At 47.4% G+C, this 20,497-nt stretch overlaps 1 protein-coding gene across 1 annotated transcript in view; it reads left to right on the top strand.

Annotated features, from left to right (window-relative positions):
- The window catches only part of LOC124006191 (histone-lysine N-methyltransferase MECOM-like), a 245,601-nt gene extending 235,392 nt beyond the window's left edge, over positions 1 to 10,209 (top strand). The window contains 7 exon segments of the mRNA XM_046316034.1: positions 452 to 618; positions 1,485 to 1,562; positions 3,452 to 3,621; positions 4,886 to 5,030; positions 7,136 to 7,384; positions 7,625 to 7,796; positions 7,987 to 10,209. Coding sequence (XP_046171990.1) covers positions 452 to 618; positions 1,485 to 1,562; positions 3,452 to 3,621; positions 4,886 to 5,030; positions 7,136 to 7,384; positions 7,625 to 7,796; positions 7,987 to 8,121 — 1,116 coding nt within the window. The 3' untranslated portion in view covers positions 8,122 to 10,209.
- The last annotated feature ends 10,288 nt before the right edge of the window (positions 10,210 to 20,497 follow it).

The raw sequence follows: 20,497 nt of genomic DNA, 5'->3' as shown, positions 1-20,497 counted from the left end.
CATCTCTAGGACACCACTTACCAGTTGTAAGGTTAAATGTGTCCCTCGCTATCAAATAAATGTCTGAATCCAACTGCCTAGTTTGACCACGCACTTCAAGCAAAACACTTCCTACCACGTAATCTACCACTGTCTGTACAGCAGCAACGTGGTGCGGTTCGGACAAAGTGGGATTCAGAGCTTTATTTGATAGCGAGGGACACATTTAACCTTACAACTGGTAAGTAGTGTTCTAGAGATCATAGATATGCCTGTGTTGATGGGGAGAAGGATGCGCAAGCAAGGGAGTCAGTAATACAGCCCAATACAGCCCAATGTCCCAGAAGACTCCAGAAGTTGCCCCTGAAGTTACGCCGAAACCTGCCAGGTGGTCAATTTAAATAAGGTGTGTTACTAACTGACTGACTTGGTTAAATGAAGGTTTTTCCTCATGTGACATGTCTCTTCTCAGATGTCGGCCATTGAGAACATGGCGGAGAAGCTGGAGACGTTTGGTTCGCTTAACCCCGAGTCAGGTGACCTGATGCGCTCCGTCCCCTCCATGTTTGACTTCCGAGCCCCGCCCACTGCCCTCCCCGAGACGCTACTGCGCAAGGGCAAGGAGCGCTACACCTGCAGGTAACCACGGAAACCGTTTACCACAAATAGTACCAGAGGTTGTTTTGGAGATTTTATACAACTGTATTTTACATTTTGTCTTCGCACTACTTAATCTCTGATTTTGGCCTTGTGACTTTCTGATTGAAAGTCCCATGGTTTTGGTAATTTCCTATTTCTATACTTCTAAATTGATGAATTGAGTTGTATTTAATTGAATTTGATTGAATTGAATTGGAATAGACCCTAAACCTGAAAAGTTCATATGTCCTTGAGTGTATGTCCTATTTCCATTCCATGTCCTTGAGACACATTTCTACTTAATTTCCATGGCTGGCCAGTGTCAACCCTTTGAGGTGACTGTGTGTGCTGTGTTACTCCGTGAGGGGCTGTGCTTGGCTCCCTCTCTCTCCCACTGTTTACCCAGGGAGTTGGCCCTGATTAGCAGATTAATACGAGAGGTTTTGGGGCCCCGGCGGCGCTTTGATCTAACGCTTTGCTGTGTGTGTGGACAACACCCACTCTCTGCACCTACCCACTGCTACATTATACACATAAAGTTACTCACACACATTCCATTAGCTTCAACTGCTGAGTGTGGGAGTGAAATTCATATTCAAGTAGCTATTTGTTGGTGGAATTATGCAACGATAAGACAATGCATAAATGATGTTGCACTCCAGGAGGTTTTATCAGTTATTTGATAGAGATATGTGTTCTTTGGAATCTTTTTGGATTTATTGTGATAAGGTGTTTTTTTCCTATTGTGTGTTGTGTGTTGTCAAAACCGCATGTTCTAAGATATGCCGCATACATTTGAATACATCTTCTGATGGTAATTTTACTCTTAAGATGTATGGTGACACGAGGTGTTCTCTGCCCATCAGATACTGTGGTAAACTATTCCCACGGTCTGCCAACCTGACCCGCCACTTAAGGACACACACGGGAGAGCAGCCGTACAGGTAAGACTCACACACACACACACACACACACACACACACACACACACACACACACACACACACACACACACACACACACACACACACACACACACACACACACACACACACACACACACACACACACACACACACACACACACACACACACACACACACACACACACACACACACACACACACACACATCATGCATGAACACACCCAGCATTAAAGGAGGGTCAGCTGTGGGATGAGGCATGTGGGAACAGGAAGTGATCATTCCGTGCTGACAGAATAACATCCCTCTAACCCTCCTCCAACGTCAGTTCGTCTCACCCTGCGAGCACAGACAATACTGAATGAAGACAGGACAGCTTTTCATCACAGTATAAGCCATCTGTTAATGTCTGTCAGATAATCTACACACACTGTCTGAGTCCTCCCAGACAGCCATCGTTCATCTATCAGACCCAGTCCGCTGCTACACGGATGTTTTCCCAGAGAATTCCTGTCCATAGTTACGCGCAGCATTCTTGTGTTTTCCTACGCCATTAAAAGACTGGGACAATTATCATTCGGCTAAATGTTTTGCCTCATGAAAAATGGTGGCCAACGTCTGGTTGACAGGAGGGGGGTTTGAACTTAAAGATGGGGGAAGGGTGTGGCAGGGAGAGGAAAGGGGGAGGGGAGAGGGGAACACAGAAGAAGGAAGTTTGGTGAAAAATGGGGGTGATGAGGAGCATGGGCAGATGTCCGGGGGTAGTAGCTGGAATAATGACTGTGATGTCGGACTCGGAGCCCGCACACACACACACACACACACACACACACACACACACACACACACACACACACACACACACACACACACACACACACACACACACACACACACACACACACACACACACACACACACACACACACACACACACACACATGCACATGCACGCACGCACGCACACACACACACACACACACACCCGGACACATACATACAGTACACAGTCCAGGGAGGCCAGTTGACCACAGGGGAGAACCTCAGGCCTCTGTAGCAGCCTGATAGATTGAGCCTCTCTACCCGCTGGCACGTCATTAAAGATCTCTGCTGTTTATTGTACTTTTTGCGAAGATAACTGGGCGCTCCTGAGGGACGGCCAATCGGGCGAGCTAATTCCAGCTAGAAGAAAAGATGTAATCATCTTGTATAATTTTGCATGGGGGGGGGGGCTTGGCTCTAACAGATTTGTTGTATGCCTGTTTTGTGAGAGAAGAATGTGAATGTGTGTATTGCGCTGGCGAAAGATAAGAGACAGAGCTGGTTTCACCTTGAACGAGCTCCTCCATCATGTCTGAAAGAGTGGGGGATGATGGGGTCTGTCCATGAATACATGTGTGTGTGTGTTCCACCGTGAATGTGTACAGCATCATTTGAATCATTCATTGTTAAAGGGATACTTCAGAGTCAGATGAACTCATGGATGCCATTTGTATGACTCTGCATCCAGTAAGAAGGAGGTTAGAGGTAGTTTTGCGAGCCAATGCTAACTAGCGTTAGCGTAATGACTAGAGAGTCTATGGTATCTACTAGCATGCTAGCAGTCACCATAGACTTCCAGTAATTGCGCTAACACCAGTCAGAAGTTACATTAACGCTAGTTAGCAGCTTCCTTCAAACTGCACGCAGAGACATAGAAATGGTATCTATGAGTTCATATGACTAGTAGATGAAGGGCTTCATTGCCAAAGTCCTGAAGTATCCCTTTAAGGCCTATGTCTTTCATGTGTTTACTTTCACTGTATCTACTCCAGCATGTGTGTAGTGTATTTGTACTGTTCCCCATGAGTCCCACCTGTTTTTTGACCTTTGACCTCTTGGAATGACCCCTACCTATCTGTCTCTTCAGGTGTAAGTACTGCGACCGCTCGTTCAGCATCTCCTCCAACCTGCAGCGCCACATCCGCAACATCCACAACAAGGAGAAGCCCTTCAAGTGTCACCTGTGTGACCGCTGCTTCGGCCAGCAGACCAACCTGGACCGTCACCTCAAGAAGCACGAGAACGGTAACCTCTCAGGTGAGAGAGCCTCTCTCAATCAATCAATCAATCAATCAATCAATCAATCAATCAATCAAAGCCCTTGTTACATGAGTGGTGCTTTACTGAAACCTACTGAAATTAACCTGTGTAGCAGTAGTGAACTTACATCCAGTAACTTGCAGGTGAGGGGTGTCATGTAAAAATATACCCAGCGTGAAATAGTTCCCAATCGTTCTGATTGTGACGTCATGTTGTAAAATTTCTCGTAGCGTGAAAATGTTCCCAGCTCTTTATGTGGATGGCTTGAGTTCGTGCGGATGACTCTCTCTCACCATTGCTCACCCTTGATTTAGCTAGCTAGCCGGTGGAGACGGCTTGTTCTCAGAGGTGTCCAGTTTTAGCTTGTTTGTATAGGTACAGTACATAACAGAAATAACGTAATGAAAGAAAGACAGATACACATTTGAATGCTCCCGCAGTTTTATTGTGAAAGGTTTCGACCCTTACGAACTCCTTTGGGTCCAAGCGTTGTGCAATGAAACTGCGGGAGCATTCAACAGTGTGCCTTTCTTTCTTGAAATGAACAAAACTGCTGATGAATCAAATCAGATATATTTATATACTGGGTGAGCACTCACTCACTCACCCTCAATTGCCTCCGTAAATTCTCCAGCTGTATATAATGTGAAATGTAATTTACTTACAGTTAAAGAAAGAATTTGGGGAAACTAAGAAATGAGATGAAATGAATCTGTCGCCCGTCTCTGCGACAACACAACTGCGTTCTGAATGTTCACCGACTCTGCTGCTTTCGGGCGGTACAAATCATCGCCGGTTGAGCCTGATAGGTCGCTCTGCGTTGCAGCGACTCACTGAATCACATCAGAAACGTGGAGGCAAGCAGGCGACACCTGGCCAGACGCCCGTTGTAAAGCTTGTCCAGTTGATCAGATACAGTCGCTTATTAAAGCAAACATTGGCATCTCTGGAGACCTAGAGACTCATACACATGATCCCGTCACTTATTAGAGTCAACATAATATTGGTTCACTTAAATACTTCCAGGTAATAAGGCCAGTGGAAGTGTGCTATTCGTGCAGGCCTTGGTCCAACACCAACAGGAGATTCAGTACATACTGGTGCACCCGGTCAGTGGATTGGTTTCTCGTCAAGTCTCTGATCCTAAATAGTTTCTTGTCATCCAAAGGGAGAATCCAATGGGTCTGTCACTGTGGACTTAATTGTATTCTTTTTAATACTAATATTCAAACGGACTGATTACAATGTTGTCTTTCTGCAGGCACGGCTGCGTCCTCCCCTCGGTCAGAGCTGGACAGCAGCAGCGCCATCCTGGACGACAAAGAGGACTCCTACTTCAACGAAATACAAAACTTTATTGGCAACACAGGCCAGAACCAGCCGTCCCCTGACCATTCTGAGGAAGGGTAAGTCCCGTGTTCTGTCTGGATGTGCATATACAATATGTATGTGTGTGTCCAAAAACATGCTTGGTCAAACAGTACACACATTCATCATTCATCTTATCCTCTGTAGCGCACACACACACACGCACAAACGAGAGGCCTGCTTTTCTGCAGCACATATCCAGTGCTTGAGGCTAAACATTGAGGTGATTATAGACAAACATGGGGGGACACGGTCTCTCTCTGCTGGCCTGCTAGGGAATTCTGATGCACTTCAGCCTTTATTCATTTCTCTGTGTGTGTGTGTGTGTGTGTGTGTGTGTGTGTGTGTGTGTGTGTGTGTGTGTGTGTGTGTGTGTGTGTGTGTGTGTGTGTGTGTGTGTGTGTGTGTGTGTGTGTGTGTGTGTGTGTGTGTGTGTGTGTGTGTGTGTGTGTGTGTGTGTGTGTGGAGTCTCAGACCAACAAACAATCATCACTGACGACATCTGGGATAATTACCACGTTTGGAAACGTGCTGGAGCTTTTCACGAATGTTGACTTTGGGCCATGCATGTGCACCGGTATCAGCCTTGCATACAATTATGTCTGATGATTATGCTAATCAATTATTGTAAAACTATGATCAGCTTCGGGATAGGGGTCGGCTACAGGTCGCGGGTTTGTTTTTACGTGCCCTGGGTTTGATCAGGGAGGTAGAGATAGAGATCTCTCGGTCTTTCTTTTGATTGTGTAAAAAAGAGGTTGTGGGTGCAGCGTCACAGAGACGTGGGGAGAGAAGGGGGAGGAGGGGGTGAGGCAGGAGGAGCGACTAGCTCCCACATCTGGAAGCAACATGTCCGCCTACAGGAAGAAAGTCGGAGAAGGTGGGGTCAGGGGGTCGGCCCGTGTTTCCTTTCAAAGTGCGGCGCTCCTGAGTACCTCTGATAGATACTTTATCCCCAGCAAATTACCGCGTTTGAAAGCGTAATTAACGAATCTGTTTTCATAATCACAGAGGCTCTGGTCTCGGCCCGGCGCTGCTGGTCTCGCTATGCGGTGCGCGGCGATGTCGACACGACATGGCAACTACCTCTTTGGCAGTCCTGGCCCTCTCCCAGTCCCACCCAGGGGGCGCGTTGCTTTTCAACTCTGTCTAATTCCCGCTATAATCGCCCCACTCTGATAAATCTAGAGGTGGATAGCAGATTCTCTAAAATATCTACCGCAATTGTTCTCCCACTCCTTCTCTTCTCGACTCAGCTTTTCTTCTTCTTCAAATAGATCATTTCCTGGACTCTTCAGGGTCCTCTAATCTATGAGCGATTTTGGCGGGTGTATAAGTAGGGTCCACAGCCAGACTTTGTTTGCTAGCCTCGTCTAGAAGCAGACATAGTTGGGAGCTGACGAGAGACATCCCGGAGTGTAATTAGTGAATCAGTCTTAATGTGGTTCAAGATGATTTACCAAATGGTGGTTTCCTGAGTCTGCAGAGACAGTGGGCAGATACAACCCCAGTCAGGTTTTGATAGCTGGGCCTTTTCTCTCCGTGGGGACCAGGGAAATGGGCCGCTTGGCAAGGCCCTCATAACTCTTCCACCAAATGGGTCTGTCAGCTAAATATTTTGCCTATTAGATGAATCTGAGATAGTAGGAAAATAAACAACGGGAGAGGCCGAGTAGTGCTGTTAAGTGCTGCAGCGATCAGCGAGACGCTCATAGAGCCTGTGCCCAGAGGGGCCCTCGAGACGTGATGACAAACGGGATTCCGGCTCTGCCTCTCTCTGCCCCAGCTCAGCTGCCATGGCTCGCTCCACCCTGCTCTACCCACTCGCTCTCTATCCTCTCTATACTCCCATTGTTCACTCAGGAAGGAGGGACTCTTACAGGGACTGACTGGCCAAAATATACAAGACCACAAGACCACATTTCATTATAAAGTTTGATGTAAGAATGAGTGTGAGTTAGCCTTGTATCCATAACTGCATGGTGCATGGGAATGATATAAGGTTAGAATTGGCTTCAGAACGTACAGTCTGGATACAATGTGGCTAAGTGTGAGTGTGTATATTGCTTATGTAAAGTTTGTGCAGTACTGTGCTAGTGATGTGCTAGGTTTTACACATGTATTTCCTGGTCTCCGCTCCTAGGTTGAACGGGGGTCCTTTCGAGGAGGAGAAGCCCCTGATGGCCAGCCACGGGTCACGTGACCTGGAGGAGGGGGGGGAGGAGCTTGGCGCCGAGGAGGAGGAGGGGGAAGGGGAGCAGAGCGACTCCGCTGCTGGGAAACCTAGAGACGAAGCTCCCCCCAGCAACCTAGATGATGACATCATACACAACGAAATAGAATTTGACGGACCTAGCGATTTGGACCTCAACTGCAAGACCTCCCCAAGGAGGTAATAGTAGTGAGGATATGCCTCCAGCATAAATATCCACTCACACAACCATGTAGACTAAAATATATGGACACATACATATATGTATCAAGCTGAGACATTGTGACAGTATATTGGCATTCCCCCCCCCCGAAGGGATCATTGGATGAAATTGAGTTGAGTTGAATTGAATGAATTTAAGTTGACTTGAGAAGTTGAATTGAATGTTGACAGGGATTCGGTTGTCTCCCTCCTCTCCAGCTATGAGGAGGAAGAGGATCAGAGTAGCTACTCTGCGCTGGATCACATCCGTCACTTCTCTGACATGCATAAGATGGAGGACAGTGAGTTCAGCGACGGGGACACCTCCTTCGGCTCCCCCAGCCTGCCTGAGGCCGTCAAACAGCCCCTGTACAGGAAATCCAAGTCCCAGGTGGATGTGTGTGTTTGATGTGTGTGTGACATATAACATGATAATGTACAAAAAAGTCTGAAAATGTATGCACTTATTCACTCTGAATAAGAGCATCTGCTAAATGACTAAAATGTAAATGCACGTGTGTGTGTGTGACTTTAGGTGTGTATTGGAGTTAACCTGTCCTTCTCCCTCTCCCTCTCCCCAGGCGTACGCCATGATGCTGTCTCTGGCTGACAAGGACGCACTCCACCCAACCAACCACACACCAGCCACCATGTGGCACAGCCTGGCGCGGGCCGCTGCTGAGTCCAGTGCCATCCAGTCCCTCAGCCATGTATGATACCCCGATCCCTGACCTCTAACCCCCCCCCCCCCCCCCCGACCCCAACCTATCGCACTGGGAGCCCTTGGGGGCCGTCAGCGGGGCCCCTGGCCCTTGGCCCGTCACAGACTGCCGAGCAGAACCACGGCCCATCTGACTGCTGAGCAGAATGCCTTACACACGAGCAGGGTCACCGTCCACAGGGAACCGCCCAGCCCAGCCCTCCAAGAGATCCAACAAACATCCCTCCTGTGACCTTAAATTGAGTCATTATGTTTGTTATCGACGACAATGATGATGATGATGATGATAGTGATTATTGATTATGGTGAAAATAAAAATACTAAATAATAATAGCTGTATTTATTCTGGTGAGTTTCTATGTTTTGCACAGCAGCGGCGGCTGGTAGGAGGGATGATGGAGATGGTTTTGTTAGATGTTACATTGCTAGAGCATGTCATGTGTCCACTCAGTGGAACTGTGTCACGTGTCCACTCAATGTCATGTGTCCACTCAGCTGAGAACATTTGTCCTCTGTGTGATGTCGTTTGTATTTGGAGAACCCATTCGGGACCGCGGTCCAACCACGGTTTGATATGTGTACAGAGTACAGACCCTACCTAGCCCCACATAGCCCAACCTATTCTTACCAGGCCTCACCTAACCACCCCTAGCTCCATCTAGAATCACATAATCCTACCTAGACCTACCATGCCACAATACAGCTAACTCACCCCACATTGCCCAACCTAGACGGAGACCTGGCCTTCAGACCATCTCAGCTGGATTGGAGTATCAGTGAAATATGTTACGAGAATGATTCCCCTTAACCCCTGGATATAAACAGGTGTTTTCCATCAACATGTACTTATATAAATGCTAGGATACTTGGAAGGGTGGTGCTGAGGAAAGACTCGGGTCCAAATGAACCACACCTCTCCGAGAAAGATGGTGCTACAAACGCATTACGACAAGATTGTTGATAAATGAAGAACAAAATAAAAAGAAACATTGAAAACGGAGAAATATCGGACTGGTTTTACCACCTAAGAAGGAGTTTGCATAACTGCGTGTGTCTGCACAATCACAGAACTGTACACGAGTGTCTGCAAACTGCGGCTCTGAAGCTGCACTCGGTCCCACCCTGCTGCGCTCTCTGTGAAAGGATCTAAGTAGTTTGTCGTTTTAGCGGAAGAAAAGAAGAAAACCACAATCTTTTTTTTTTACTCTGAAAAAGTAGCAAGTGCTGAAGTTTATCGTTATTAAACAGTAAAAAAGGCATCTCTCCCCCTTTCTCGAAACCCCAAACTCATCGTAGTCGGCCAACGATACCACTAATTAGCCTAAATGCTAGTCGTTAGCTACCCCCATCCTCGTGTCTTTCATTTTTTAGACAATCATGTTTTTTTTGTGTTTTTTTTTGTTGTTGTTGTTGATGTTATTGCTGTTGTATGTTGAGAATTGTATTTATTTCTTGGCAAACTGTAGTTTGTTTACTGAATAGCACTGCTCTTACCCATAGTGAAGGGGAGATTCCTCGCTGGGGCCTACTCCAGAACTCAATGGGGTTTGTAGATGACGTTTGAGTGCCGGATAGTATTAAACATACCATTCACTCTTTATTCTTCTAATGAAACTGGTTGATGATGAATAGATATTACTTTGGGGTTTTTTTGTACGACAATGTATTGATCCAAATGTAAATGGAAAAAACAAAACCTTCTAAAGACATGAACAAAGAAAAAGATGCCAGGTAGAAGTTCTTCATAATCGCATGATTGGTCTCCATAGATCTGTATCTGGCAGTTTTCTACGGTTGTCTGCAAGCTTGTGTGACGTTCAGTCAATGTTAATCCCTTGTGCCAAACCTATAATAAATAACAGATTATATTCATTTATCCTCCCATTTTGAGGGACCAGATTGTTGGTTTGTTTTTTGTTTGTTTTCTGTCATTGATGTTTCTGTTTTTGTTTATAATCCATTTTTAAAAAGTAATCAGCAAGTTGAGGTACTTTGTTTTAATGCTTTCTACAATGTAACTGTAATGCATTTCAATTCAATACTGTGGGAGGAGCAACTAAGAAATAAAGGACTACAATGTGGATTAAGTGTGTTTCTCTCTGTCTCCCGCTTTCTCTTCCTCTCTCTGACTCTCTCTCTCCCTGCCCCCTTCCACTTCCCTCCCTCCCTCATGTCCAGACAGTGTGTCAAAATAAGAACTGGGAGTCAGAGAGACACCTGGCCCTTTCTCCTGGCTCTCTCAGGGCCTCCGAGCGCGAGCCTGAACTCTGGTCCCCCCCTTTCTTCCCAGATCCTGGCACAGAGAGCGAGAGAGACAGAGGGAAAGAGAGATTGAGCCAGACACAGAGGGAGAGAAAGAAAGTGAGATTGAGCCAGACACAGAGGGAGAGAAAGAAAGAGAGAGAAAGAGAGGCTGAGGGAGAGAGGGATGGAGGAGCTGAATGTGGTAGTGTAGTGGAAGCGGAGGCAGGAATGTGTCCTTTTTATTTGGGGCCATGTTGTGGGCCATGATGGATGAGGCGGGGAGATGTGATGACCTGGCTCATCGCTCAAACGCTCAATAAGACTTCCCATCCTGCAGGCGTCCCTGTCAGAACCCCCCCTTGCCCCTCCTCATCCCTCCCACACCCCCTCTGCCACGGCTCGCATATGTGGGCGGACATTGTGGCTGAGAAGCCCCACTCACTTCCATTGTCCAGTCATGAGTGGGGGGTTAGAGTGGGGTGTTTGGGGGACTGACAGTGGCTATCACAAGCCCAGACTCTCCAACGCACGTACAGTGGCTCTCAATAAGCCTAATGGATGGGATGTTTTTTTAAGCGGGCCTCGTCGATCAGCCCCGCCGTTACGTCAGTTCTCCTCCGAGCAGCTCCGCGGGGTGTCCAGCTTTGATGAGGTCACGGTGGGTCAGGCAGTGTTGATGAGGTCAGTGTGGGTCATCCAGCATTGATGAGGTCAGCCTGTGTGAACGGTGCAGGGTCGTAATGGAGTGGAGGTGATAATAGCCTGGAGTATAGGAGGCTATAGGCTGAATGGACCAGTGGGGACAGTATGTATGTATGGACCATTACTGACCTGGCCCACCACAGGGTCATAACACAACCTGCACTACGCCCTCTGCTGGAGATTATTATAGTAACAACTTAAAGACATGCTCTGGAACTTTGGCAACTGGATGTGTCACAATGTGTAGTTAATATATGCATAATCTATGAACAGAATGACTGTTTTACCTCAAATAGCCACAAAATCCCTGTGCAGCGCCATTTTCCCTACATTTCCCACCCGTGAACCAGCCCCCTAGCAATTTGAGTTACAGCCAATGAGCTTCAGCCCCTTGTCATTTGATTGACAGCTAGCAAGATGCACACAGAGCTGAGAGAGAGAGAGAAAGAGAGAGAGACGGAGATGAGAGCAATGACGTGCTGCACAGATATGACGCAGTACAACATTTCCGGGGACCTGTTTTGTCTCTTGAGTGCTACTTTCATAACTACTAGCTAAAAGGTATGCAAATCTTAAGGATAATCTCTTTAAGTGTTTTCAATGTCATGGTCAAAGTCTAAACTAAGATACTTGTCATTGTAAAGAATACTAGCCAGGCTATTACCTCACCAGAGTCAAATCCATAGACCAAAGAGGGGGCATTCCCTCTTGAAATAACTCCAAATTATGAATTGAAACTAGGGTAGTGTGTGTATGAATGTGATTGAGTGTGTGTGGGTGGGGGGTGAAGGGGGCATGGGTCATGGGTCATGGCTTGGCAGTGTACCCTGTTGGGCTCCTCAGCATTGCTAATTTGATCATGGTGGATTAGCACATGCCAGTGTCGCCCATGCCTCGGCTCACACTTAATCCACACACTGAGACCCGTTATTACCACCATTAACCCACAGCTCCACATAAAGACCTCTGTGTGTGTGTGTGTGTGTGTGTGTGTGTGTGTGTGTGTGTGTGTGTGTGTGTGTGTGTGTGTGTGTGTGTGTGTGTGTGTGTGTGTGTGTGTGTGTGTGTGTGTGTGTGCGCTTGCGTGCGTGCGTGCGTGCGTGCATGCATGCATGCATTTACCCAGGCAGCGGTAACACAGTACAGCAGTGTGGATTAGTTAATGTGATCTGGTTTATTTAATTGAGGTGTGTGTCAAAGAGGCGGGGGGTGTGTGGTGCCCCCGTGGGGTGTGTGTGTGTGCGTGGGCTTGGGCGTAGTAGTGGGCTGTGGCGGTCCTCTCCTCAGTAGGGCTGGGAGCCACTCAGCTAATGGGGAAGCTGGCAGAGACTCAGAATCCATCAGGACTCATTATGGCCTAGCCCTCCCCCCCCCTCCCTCCTCTCTCTGCTGCCACGGCCACCCGCCCAGTGGGCCCTTGTGTGGCACACTGTCGCCCGTTCACTGGAACATACATCACACCCCAGAGAGAGAGAGAGGCAGCTGGCTCTCATACTGATTAACTTGGCACCCCTGCTGACTCAGATGCCAGGGGAAACATCGTTGAAGAGGAAGGCATGGGTGTGTACAGTACAAGGGGCGTGGAGGAATGGAAAGGAATGTGCTTGCTTACAGTTGGCACCAAGCGACAGCCAAAAAGGGGGGAACTCCAACAAATCATCACACTGAGTTTTTGTCTGGTTGTTCAATAGTGGCAACACCCCCAGTGTTTCCCTACATCCCTGGGTACTTGTGTAGTGAAGGGATAAGCCAGCCATCCAGCCTGGTCAGGCTACAGACAGGACAGCCTACCCAGGCAGCTCCCTTCCTCCCTGGGAACAGAGAGCTGCCGAGCTCCTTAACACCCCTGGTGGTTTCATTGCGCTATTTGTTTTTCTCCCCAGGGGCTATGGGTCAATAATGTTATTGATGGGGGATCAGCACAGGCCACCTAGAGGAATCAGCTAGGGGAATAGGCCAAGGAAACAGGCTAGGGGAACAGGCCAAGGGAACAGACTAGGGGAACAGGCCAAGGGAAAAAGGCTAGGGGAACAGGCCAAGGGAACAGGCTAGGGGAACAGGCCAAGGGAACAGGCTAGGGGAACAGGCTAGGGGAACAGGCCTAGGGAACAGGCCAGGAGAACAGGCCAAGGGAACAGGCCAGGAGAACAGGCCAAGGGAAAAAGGCTAGGGGAACAGGCCAAGGGAACAGGCTAGGGGAACAGGCCAAGGGAACAGGCTAGGGGAACAGGCTAGGGGAACAGGCCTAGGGAACAGGCCAGGAGAACAGGCCAAGGGAACAGGCCAGGAGAACAGGCCAAGGGAACAGGCAAAGGTAATGGGCTAGGGGAACATGCCAAGGGAACAGGCTAGGGGAACAGGCAAAGGGAACGGGCTAGGGGAACAGGCAAAAGGAACGGGCTAGGGGAACAAGCCAAGGGAACAGGCCAGGGAAACAGGCAAAGGGAACGGGCAAAAGGGAACAGGCCAGGGGAACAGGCAAAGGGAACAGGCTAGGGGAACGGGCAAAGGGAACAAAGGGAACAGGCCAGGGGAACAGGCAAAGGGAACAGGCTAAGGGAACAAGCAAAATGAACAGTTAAAGGGAACAGGCTAGCGGAATGGGCAAAGGGAGCAGGCTAGGGGAACAGGCCAGGGGAACAGGCAAAGGGAACAGGCTAGGGAAACAGGCTAGGGGAACAGGCCAGGGGAACAGGCCAGGGGAACAGGCTAGGGGAACAGGCAAAGGGAACGGGCTAGGGGAACAGGCAAATGGAATGGGCTAGGGGAACAAGCCAAGGGAACAGGCCAGGAGAACAGGCCAGGGGAACAGGCAAAGGGAACGGGCAAAGGGAACGGGCTAGGGGAACAGGCAAAGGGAACGGGCTAGGGGAACAGGCCAGGAGAATGGGCCAGGAGAACAGGCAAAGGGAACGGGCTAGGGGAACGGGCAAAGGGAACAGGCTAAGGGGAACAGGCCAAGGGAACAGGCTAGGGGAACAGGCCAAGGTAACAGACTAGGGGAACAGGCTAGGGGAACAGGCCTAGGGAACAGGCCAAGGGAACAGGCTAGCAGAACGGGCAAAGGGAACAGGCTAGGGGAACAGGCTAGGGGAACAGGCAAATGGAACAGGCTAGGGAAACAGGCCAAGGGAACAGGCTAGGGGAACAGGCCAAGGGAAACAGGCTAGGGGAACAGGCCAGGGGAACAGGCCAGGGGAACAGGCTAGGGGAACAGGCAAAGGGAACGGGCTAGGGGAACAGGCAAAGGGAACGGGCTAGGGGAACAAGCCAAGGGAACAAGCCAGGAGAACAGGCCAGGGGAACAGGCAAAGGGAACAGGCAAAGGGAACGGGCTAGGGGAACAGGCCAAGGGGACGGGCTAGGGGAACAGGCCAGGAGAACAGGCCAGGGGAACAGGCAAAGGGAACAGGCTAAGGGAATGGGCTAGGGGAACAGGCAAAGGGAACGGGCTAGGGGAACAAGCCAAGGGAACAGGCCAGGAGAACAGGCCAGGGGAACAGGCAAATGGAACGGGCAAAGGGAACGGGCCAGGGGAACAGGCAAAGGGAACGGGCTAGGGGAACGGGCCAGGAGAACGGGCCAAGGGAACAGGCAAAGGGAATGGGCTAGGGGAACAGGCCAAGGGAACAGGCAAAGGGAATGGGCTAGGGGAACAGGCCAAGGGAACAGGCAAAGGGAATGGGCTAGGGGAACAGGCCAGGAGAACGGGCCAGGAGCACAGGCAAAGGGAACAGGCTAGGGGAACGGGCCAAGGGAACAGGCTAGGGGAACAGGCCAAGGGAACAGGCTAGGGGAACAGGCTAGGGGAACAGGCAAAGGGAACTGGCTAGGGGAACAGGCAAAGGGAACGGGCTAGGGGAACAAGCCAAGGGAACAGGCCAGGAGAACAGGCCAGGGGAACAGGCAAAGGGAACAGGCTAAGGGAACAAGCAAAGGGAACAGTTAAAGGGAACAGGCTAAGGGGACAAGCAAAGGGAACAGTTAAAGGGAACAGGCTAGCGGAACAGGCAAAGGGAACAGGCTAGGGGAACAAGCCAAGGGAACAGGCCAGGGGAACAGGCAAAGGGAACGGGCAAAGGGAACGGGCTAGGGGAACAGGCCAGGAGAACAGGCCAGGGGAATACAGGCAAAGGGAACGGGCTAGGGAAACGGGCAAAGGGAACAGGCTAGGGGTACGGACAAAGGGAACAGGCTAGGGGAACAGGCCAGGGGAACAGGCAAAGGGAACAGGCTAAGGGAACAGGCAAAGGGAACAGGCAAAGGGAACAGGCTAGCGGAACAGGCAAAGGGAACAGGCTAGGGGTACGGACAAAGGGAACAGGCTAAGGGAACGGGCTAGGGGAACGGGCAAAGGGAACAGGCTAGGGGTACGGACAAAGGGAACAGGCTAGGGAAACAGGCCAGGGGAACAGGCAAAGAGAACAGGCTAAGGGAACAGGCAAAGGGAACAGGCAAAGAGAACAGGCTAGGGAAACAGGCAAAGGGAACGGGCAAAGGGAACAGGCTAGGGGAACGGGCAAAGGGAACAGGCTAAGGGAACAGGCTAGGGGAACAGGCAAAGGGAACAGGCCAGGAGAACAGGCTAGGGGAACAGGCCAAGGAAACAGGCTAGGGGAACGGGCTAGGGAAACAGGCCAAGGAAACAGGCTAGGGGAACAGGCCAGGGGAACAGGCCAGGAGAACAGGCCAGGGGAACAGGCTAGGGGAACAGGCAAAGGGAACGCGCTAGGGGAACAGGCCAAGGGGACAGGCCAGGGGAACAAGCCAAGGGAACAGGCCAGGAGAACAGGCCAAGGGAACTGCCATGCACATGGTTTTAATATGACAGTCTTAATCAGGGCAGTCGTGTTAGCGGAACCACTTTGAGTTTGTTGTTGAATACCGGAAAAAAGACTAGGACTACCAGTTTAAGTGCATCCCAAATGGCACTCTTTTCCCTACAAGGCATACTACCTTTGACTAGAGCCCTGCTCAAAAGTGCATAATATAGGAATTAAGGTGCCATCTGGGACAGAGACGATGATTCAGAATAAATACATTCAGATATCCCCTACACACACACACACACACACACACACACACACACACACACACACACACACACACACACACACACACACACACACACACACACACACACACACACACACACACACACACACACACACACACACACACACACACACACACACACAGTTGTCTCATGGTCAGGTAGGGAGAGTCAAGATTTTTCGTATAAATTCTTGTTTTTTTTGCACCATGCTCAGCGCCATCCAGTGGTGGACATAGAACAAGTGCACCAAACTGTGTTTCTAGATGAGATCAATTCACTAGGGCCCCAATTCCCACCGGAGTTAAGCACACATAAAGACACATAAAGGGAAAGCTATTCCCTTTTTATGCACTTCTCTCTCTATACTTATTCTGACCTTGAACTTAAGCACGAGAACTGCATGCTATTCACCCGCTATTCATCAGGGTGATGTACGAAATGAAGGTGTGGCGGAGGTATCTACAGGAAAAGGCATACACAGCATTCTCCATGCATTATCATTTATACATGGATAAGAGCTGGCGATAAGAGCTAGCGATAAGAGCTAGGTAAAGGAGTAATCCGTTTGGAGAAGGGGATTGTAAATACACATAGTGATTGTTTTAGATCATTTTTCCTTATGATCCCTGGAGATCAATGTGAAACCAGCCACATGTATTGGGCCCCTTTTCCACAGTGAAATGGGCTATAAATAGATGTGCCGTTATTCCGAATTGTAATAGTGTGCCCATAATTTGCGTGGGTGAAATTTGGGCACGCAAGATATAGGCTTCTGTAGAGCTGAACCTGCAGAGTTGCTTTAATTATAGCCTATGTCCGGCTTTTGTCCTTTTACAATTTGTTTCATGTTCAATATTAGCCACAATCAGTAATACCCACATACATTTTTAACTGTCACTTTAGTGTTCATTTTCTTCAATTTGTAGCTTACATTTCGCCTCATTCCATTCCATTGACCTTTCTTTCCTCTGTCATGTCTGTGCAGTTGTTCCTGAGGGTCACTAGCATTACTGGATCATAATGAGGCTAACGCTGTACAGTCATTTAGGACATGTAGCCTATTAGAATCATTATGGAACAGACCACACGTAGCAGGTTAAACCTGGAGCCTGGCGTATGGTTCGTACAGTTCCATGATTAGTCAGAATGAGGGTAGATTTATAGGACTATTGTTCAACCTCTATTGTGCACTTTTTTTCCCCACCTTCCAATATTTCATGGATGGAACTTGAATATGACAACTTTCAGAATGAATCAAACCACTGTATTTTTGATTCATCAATATATTTTGTGCATCAAGGCTCTCCAAACCTGTTTTTTTTTAAATGATTCATACATAATTTCCCTAAAATGTGCCTAAATAATCTACATGAGAGTATTTTGTTGTTGTAATGATCTTTTTATTCGAATGTTAGAATGTCATTTCACAAAGTTTACAATACAGAGGTTACAATACAGAGGTTACAATACAGAGGTTACAATACAGAGGTTACATAGAAACCAAACAAAGTGCACGACACAGACTAAGTAGGAGTTAGAATACAGAAAAACACTATACAAAAAAGTCAGTCAGAAAAAATATAAAAACATCACAATTATAACGTGTCAATTATGGGAGGTTTTCTAAATAGGACCTCAATGGAGACCAGATTTTCTCAAAAAAAGTAGGGTTATAAGAGCAGAAGCTTGAGAAAACCACATTCTCGCAGATGGTACTTCAGGTGTGGGCAAAACTAACAATATGCATTCTTTGGGTAAGTAAACAAGGGTATTGAACAAACGTTCATTGTCAGGGTCAAACACAACATTTACAAACAAAGTAGAGCAAATATACATTCTGTGAAAAAGCTCATTGTCTACCCAAGATCTTTTGGATGTGTAAATGAAAAGCATTCCAATACGACTGGATTCTGCTACAGTACCAAAAGAAATGTGCATGAAGGTGCCAGTGTCCTGTTTACATTCTGTGAAGGCGGACAGGTGTAAGTAGGTTCTATGAAAAAAAATGGGAATGCTTATTGTTTGCTTATGGAGGGTGAATTTGGGGTAGACCCTTTTACAGATGGAAGACCATTTTTCCTCACCGAGTGCAAGTCCATTGTCTCTCTCCCAAACATGTCTCAACGCATCATAGGATGAGGCACTTCTGTTCAGTAAATTATATAATGTATGTCGTGGATTAAACCTCAGTAGGATTCGAACTGGAGGTTTCGTAAAGAGTTTTCCAACTTCAGTCATTTGGAAACGTAGTTTATCGACTTCCTTCTGACCCTCTATGAAGTGTCTAAATTGTAGGTACTTTAAAAATCCTTGTTGGGTACGTCAAACTCAGTGTTTATCTGTTGAAACGATTTAAAAGTGTCCTGAGTAAATAAAGGCGTAAGTTCAGCAATACCCTTCTTTTTCCAGTCCAGAAGTCCAATACTCCTTATCTTTCCAAGCTAAGAGTGTATTATGTGCTGTAAAAATGTCAGATAAGGCCTGGATTTTTTTCAAAGCTATTAATAAATGGTAAGGAAGCTAATGCTCTTGAATGACATGCTACTGATTCCATCCCAACCCAAAGTGAGTGGCATCGGTCTAGGCACCAACTAATCATGTGCTTGATCTGAGCAGACCAGTAATATAGATTTGGCAAAGAGACCCCTCCTAAATCCTTAGGCTTATTGTCCAAGATATATTCAGATATATTGGCATTCATTTTCTGAAAAAAGGACTGCGATAGATGGCAGGGGATATTTTGGAATAGATCATTTAGCCGAGGAAGGATATTCATTCTGACGACATTAATCATGCCAAAAAGAGAGTTTTGTAGGGTAGACCAGTTAACCAGGTCCTGTTTAATCTTTGTGAGCAAAGGCATATCATTTGAAGTGAACAGGTCTTTAAGATTTGGAGTATCATATATGCCAAAGTATTCTAAGCCTGTTTCAGTCAATCGGAATAGAGACATCATTTCTAAGTTGATTGTAGAGGGGATATTCAAAAGGTAAAGTCATGGATTTGTCCACGTTAATTTTGGACCCTGACAGATTACCATATTCAGATATGATGTCCGTTACTCCAGTGACAAAGGTCTCTGGTTTAGACATGTGTAAAAACACATAATCAGCAAATGATGAAATCCTATGCCCTTCGTCACCCATTGAGATGCCCCTGGGGTTATTACTAGACCTTATTGCCTCAGCCAGTGGTTCTATGACTAACGAGAACAGAGCAGGAGATAAAGGACAGCCTTGACGACAGCCCCTACAAATAGTAGATCTTTCTGATAATTTACCATTTGTGTGAACTGACGCTGATGGGTCAGAATAGAGTCACCCAGATTAACTTTTTCTAATGCAGCTAACACAAATTGCCACTCAACTCTATCGAAGGCCTTTTCGGCATCGAGAGAGACCACGAGTGCAGGGTCTTTAATTCTGCTAAGGTGGTTTATGATATTCGAAGCACGTCTCACATTGTCTGATCCAAATCTGGATTTGACAAAGCCAGCCTGATGAGGTCTGGATATAGGACCTCCAACCTGCGATCAAGTGTCTTAGCGACTATTTTAACATCAACTCCTAGCAAACTGATAGGTCTAAACGAAGAGCAGTTTAGTGGGTTTTGTCCTTTTTTTAGTATCAGGCTAATCTAATGGATGCAGTTTTCCAGGGACCTCATTTTATAAAATAGACTTACGATCAATTTTGATCTTAAGTATGACTTCACGCAGAAAACCACGTATAAGTAGTTATTTATAAAACCTTACTTTGACGTGGAAATGATCTTATCACTACTCAAAGTCTAGACTTGCCATAAGTGATTTTCCTGCTGGTTATGTAGGGCTATTCTATTTTATCCCTTGCAGTTTGTCAAACCATTTCTTTTTCACTTCAGCCACAGTTCTGTCTTTCTGCCCCACGCGTTCACTGCAGCGCGAGACACTCCCAAGATACCTGTTTGGCTTTGTTTGTCAACCCACTATTTAGTCTACCGAATAATATGTGTTGCCTGTCTTCAATCTCCTCTACCATCACCGGGATCTCGTCTTCCAAAAAGTTAGCTTTTCTCTTTTTGTCCATGGCTATTCCTGACGAAACCCTCATTTGTGCTAGCATTCTATAACGGGAAATCGCTGATTGTAAGGCACGTTTAGGTGCCGTCAATTTTAAGTTAATTTGAGAATTAGAGATCACAGGTGCGTAAGTTACAAATGGGCTTCTTAGAACCTGCGTAAACAAGTTTTTTATGCTCAGTATCTTTTATGAATCGAACGTCAGCACACCGTCGGAAATGATCTTACGACTAAGTTGAAGTATAAATCTAAGAGCATTTTTATAAATGAGGCCCCAGGACTCTGGTATGATGTCTCTTTTGGGAAAAA

This window comes from Oncorhynchus gorbuscha, linkage group LG19 (genome assembly GCF_021184085.1).
Source record: "Oncorhynchus gorbuscha isolate QuinsamMale2020 ecotype Even-year linkage group LG19, OgorEven_v1.0, whole genome shotgun sequence".
NCBI lineage: Eukaryota > Metazoa > Chordata > Actinopteri > Salmoniformes > Salmonidae > Oncorhynchus > Oncorhynchus gorbuscha.
The sequence above is the reverse complement of the archived record's forward strand: the minus strand, read 5'-3'. Positions and strand labels throughout refer to the sequence as shown.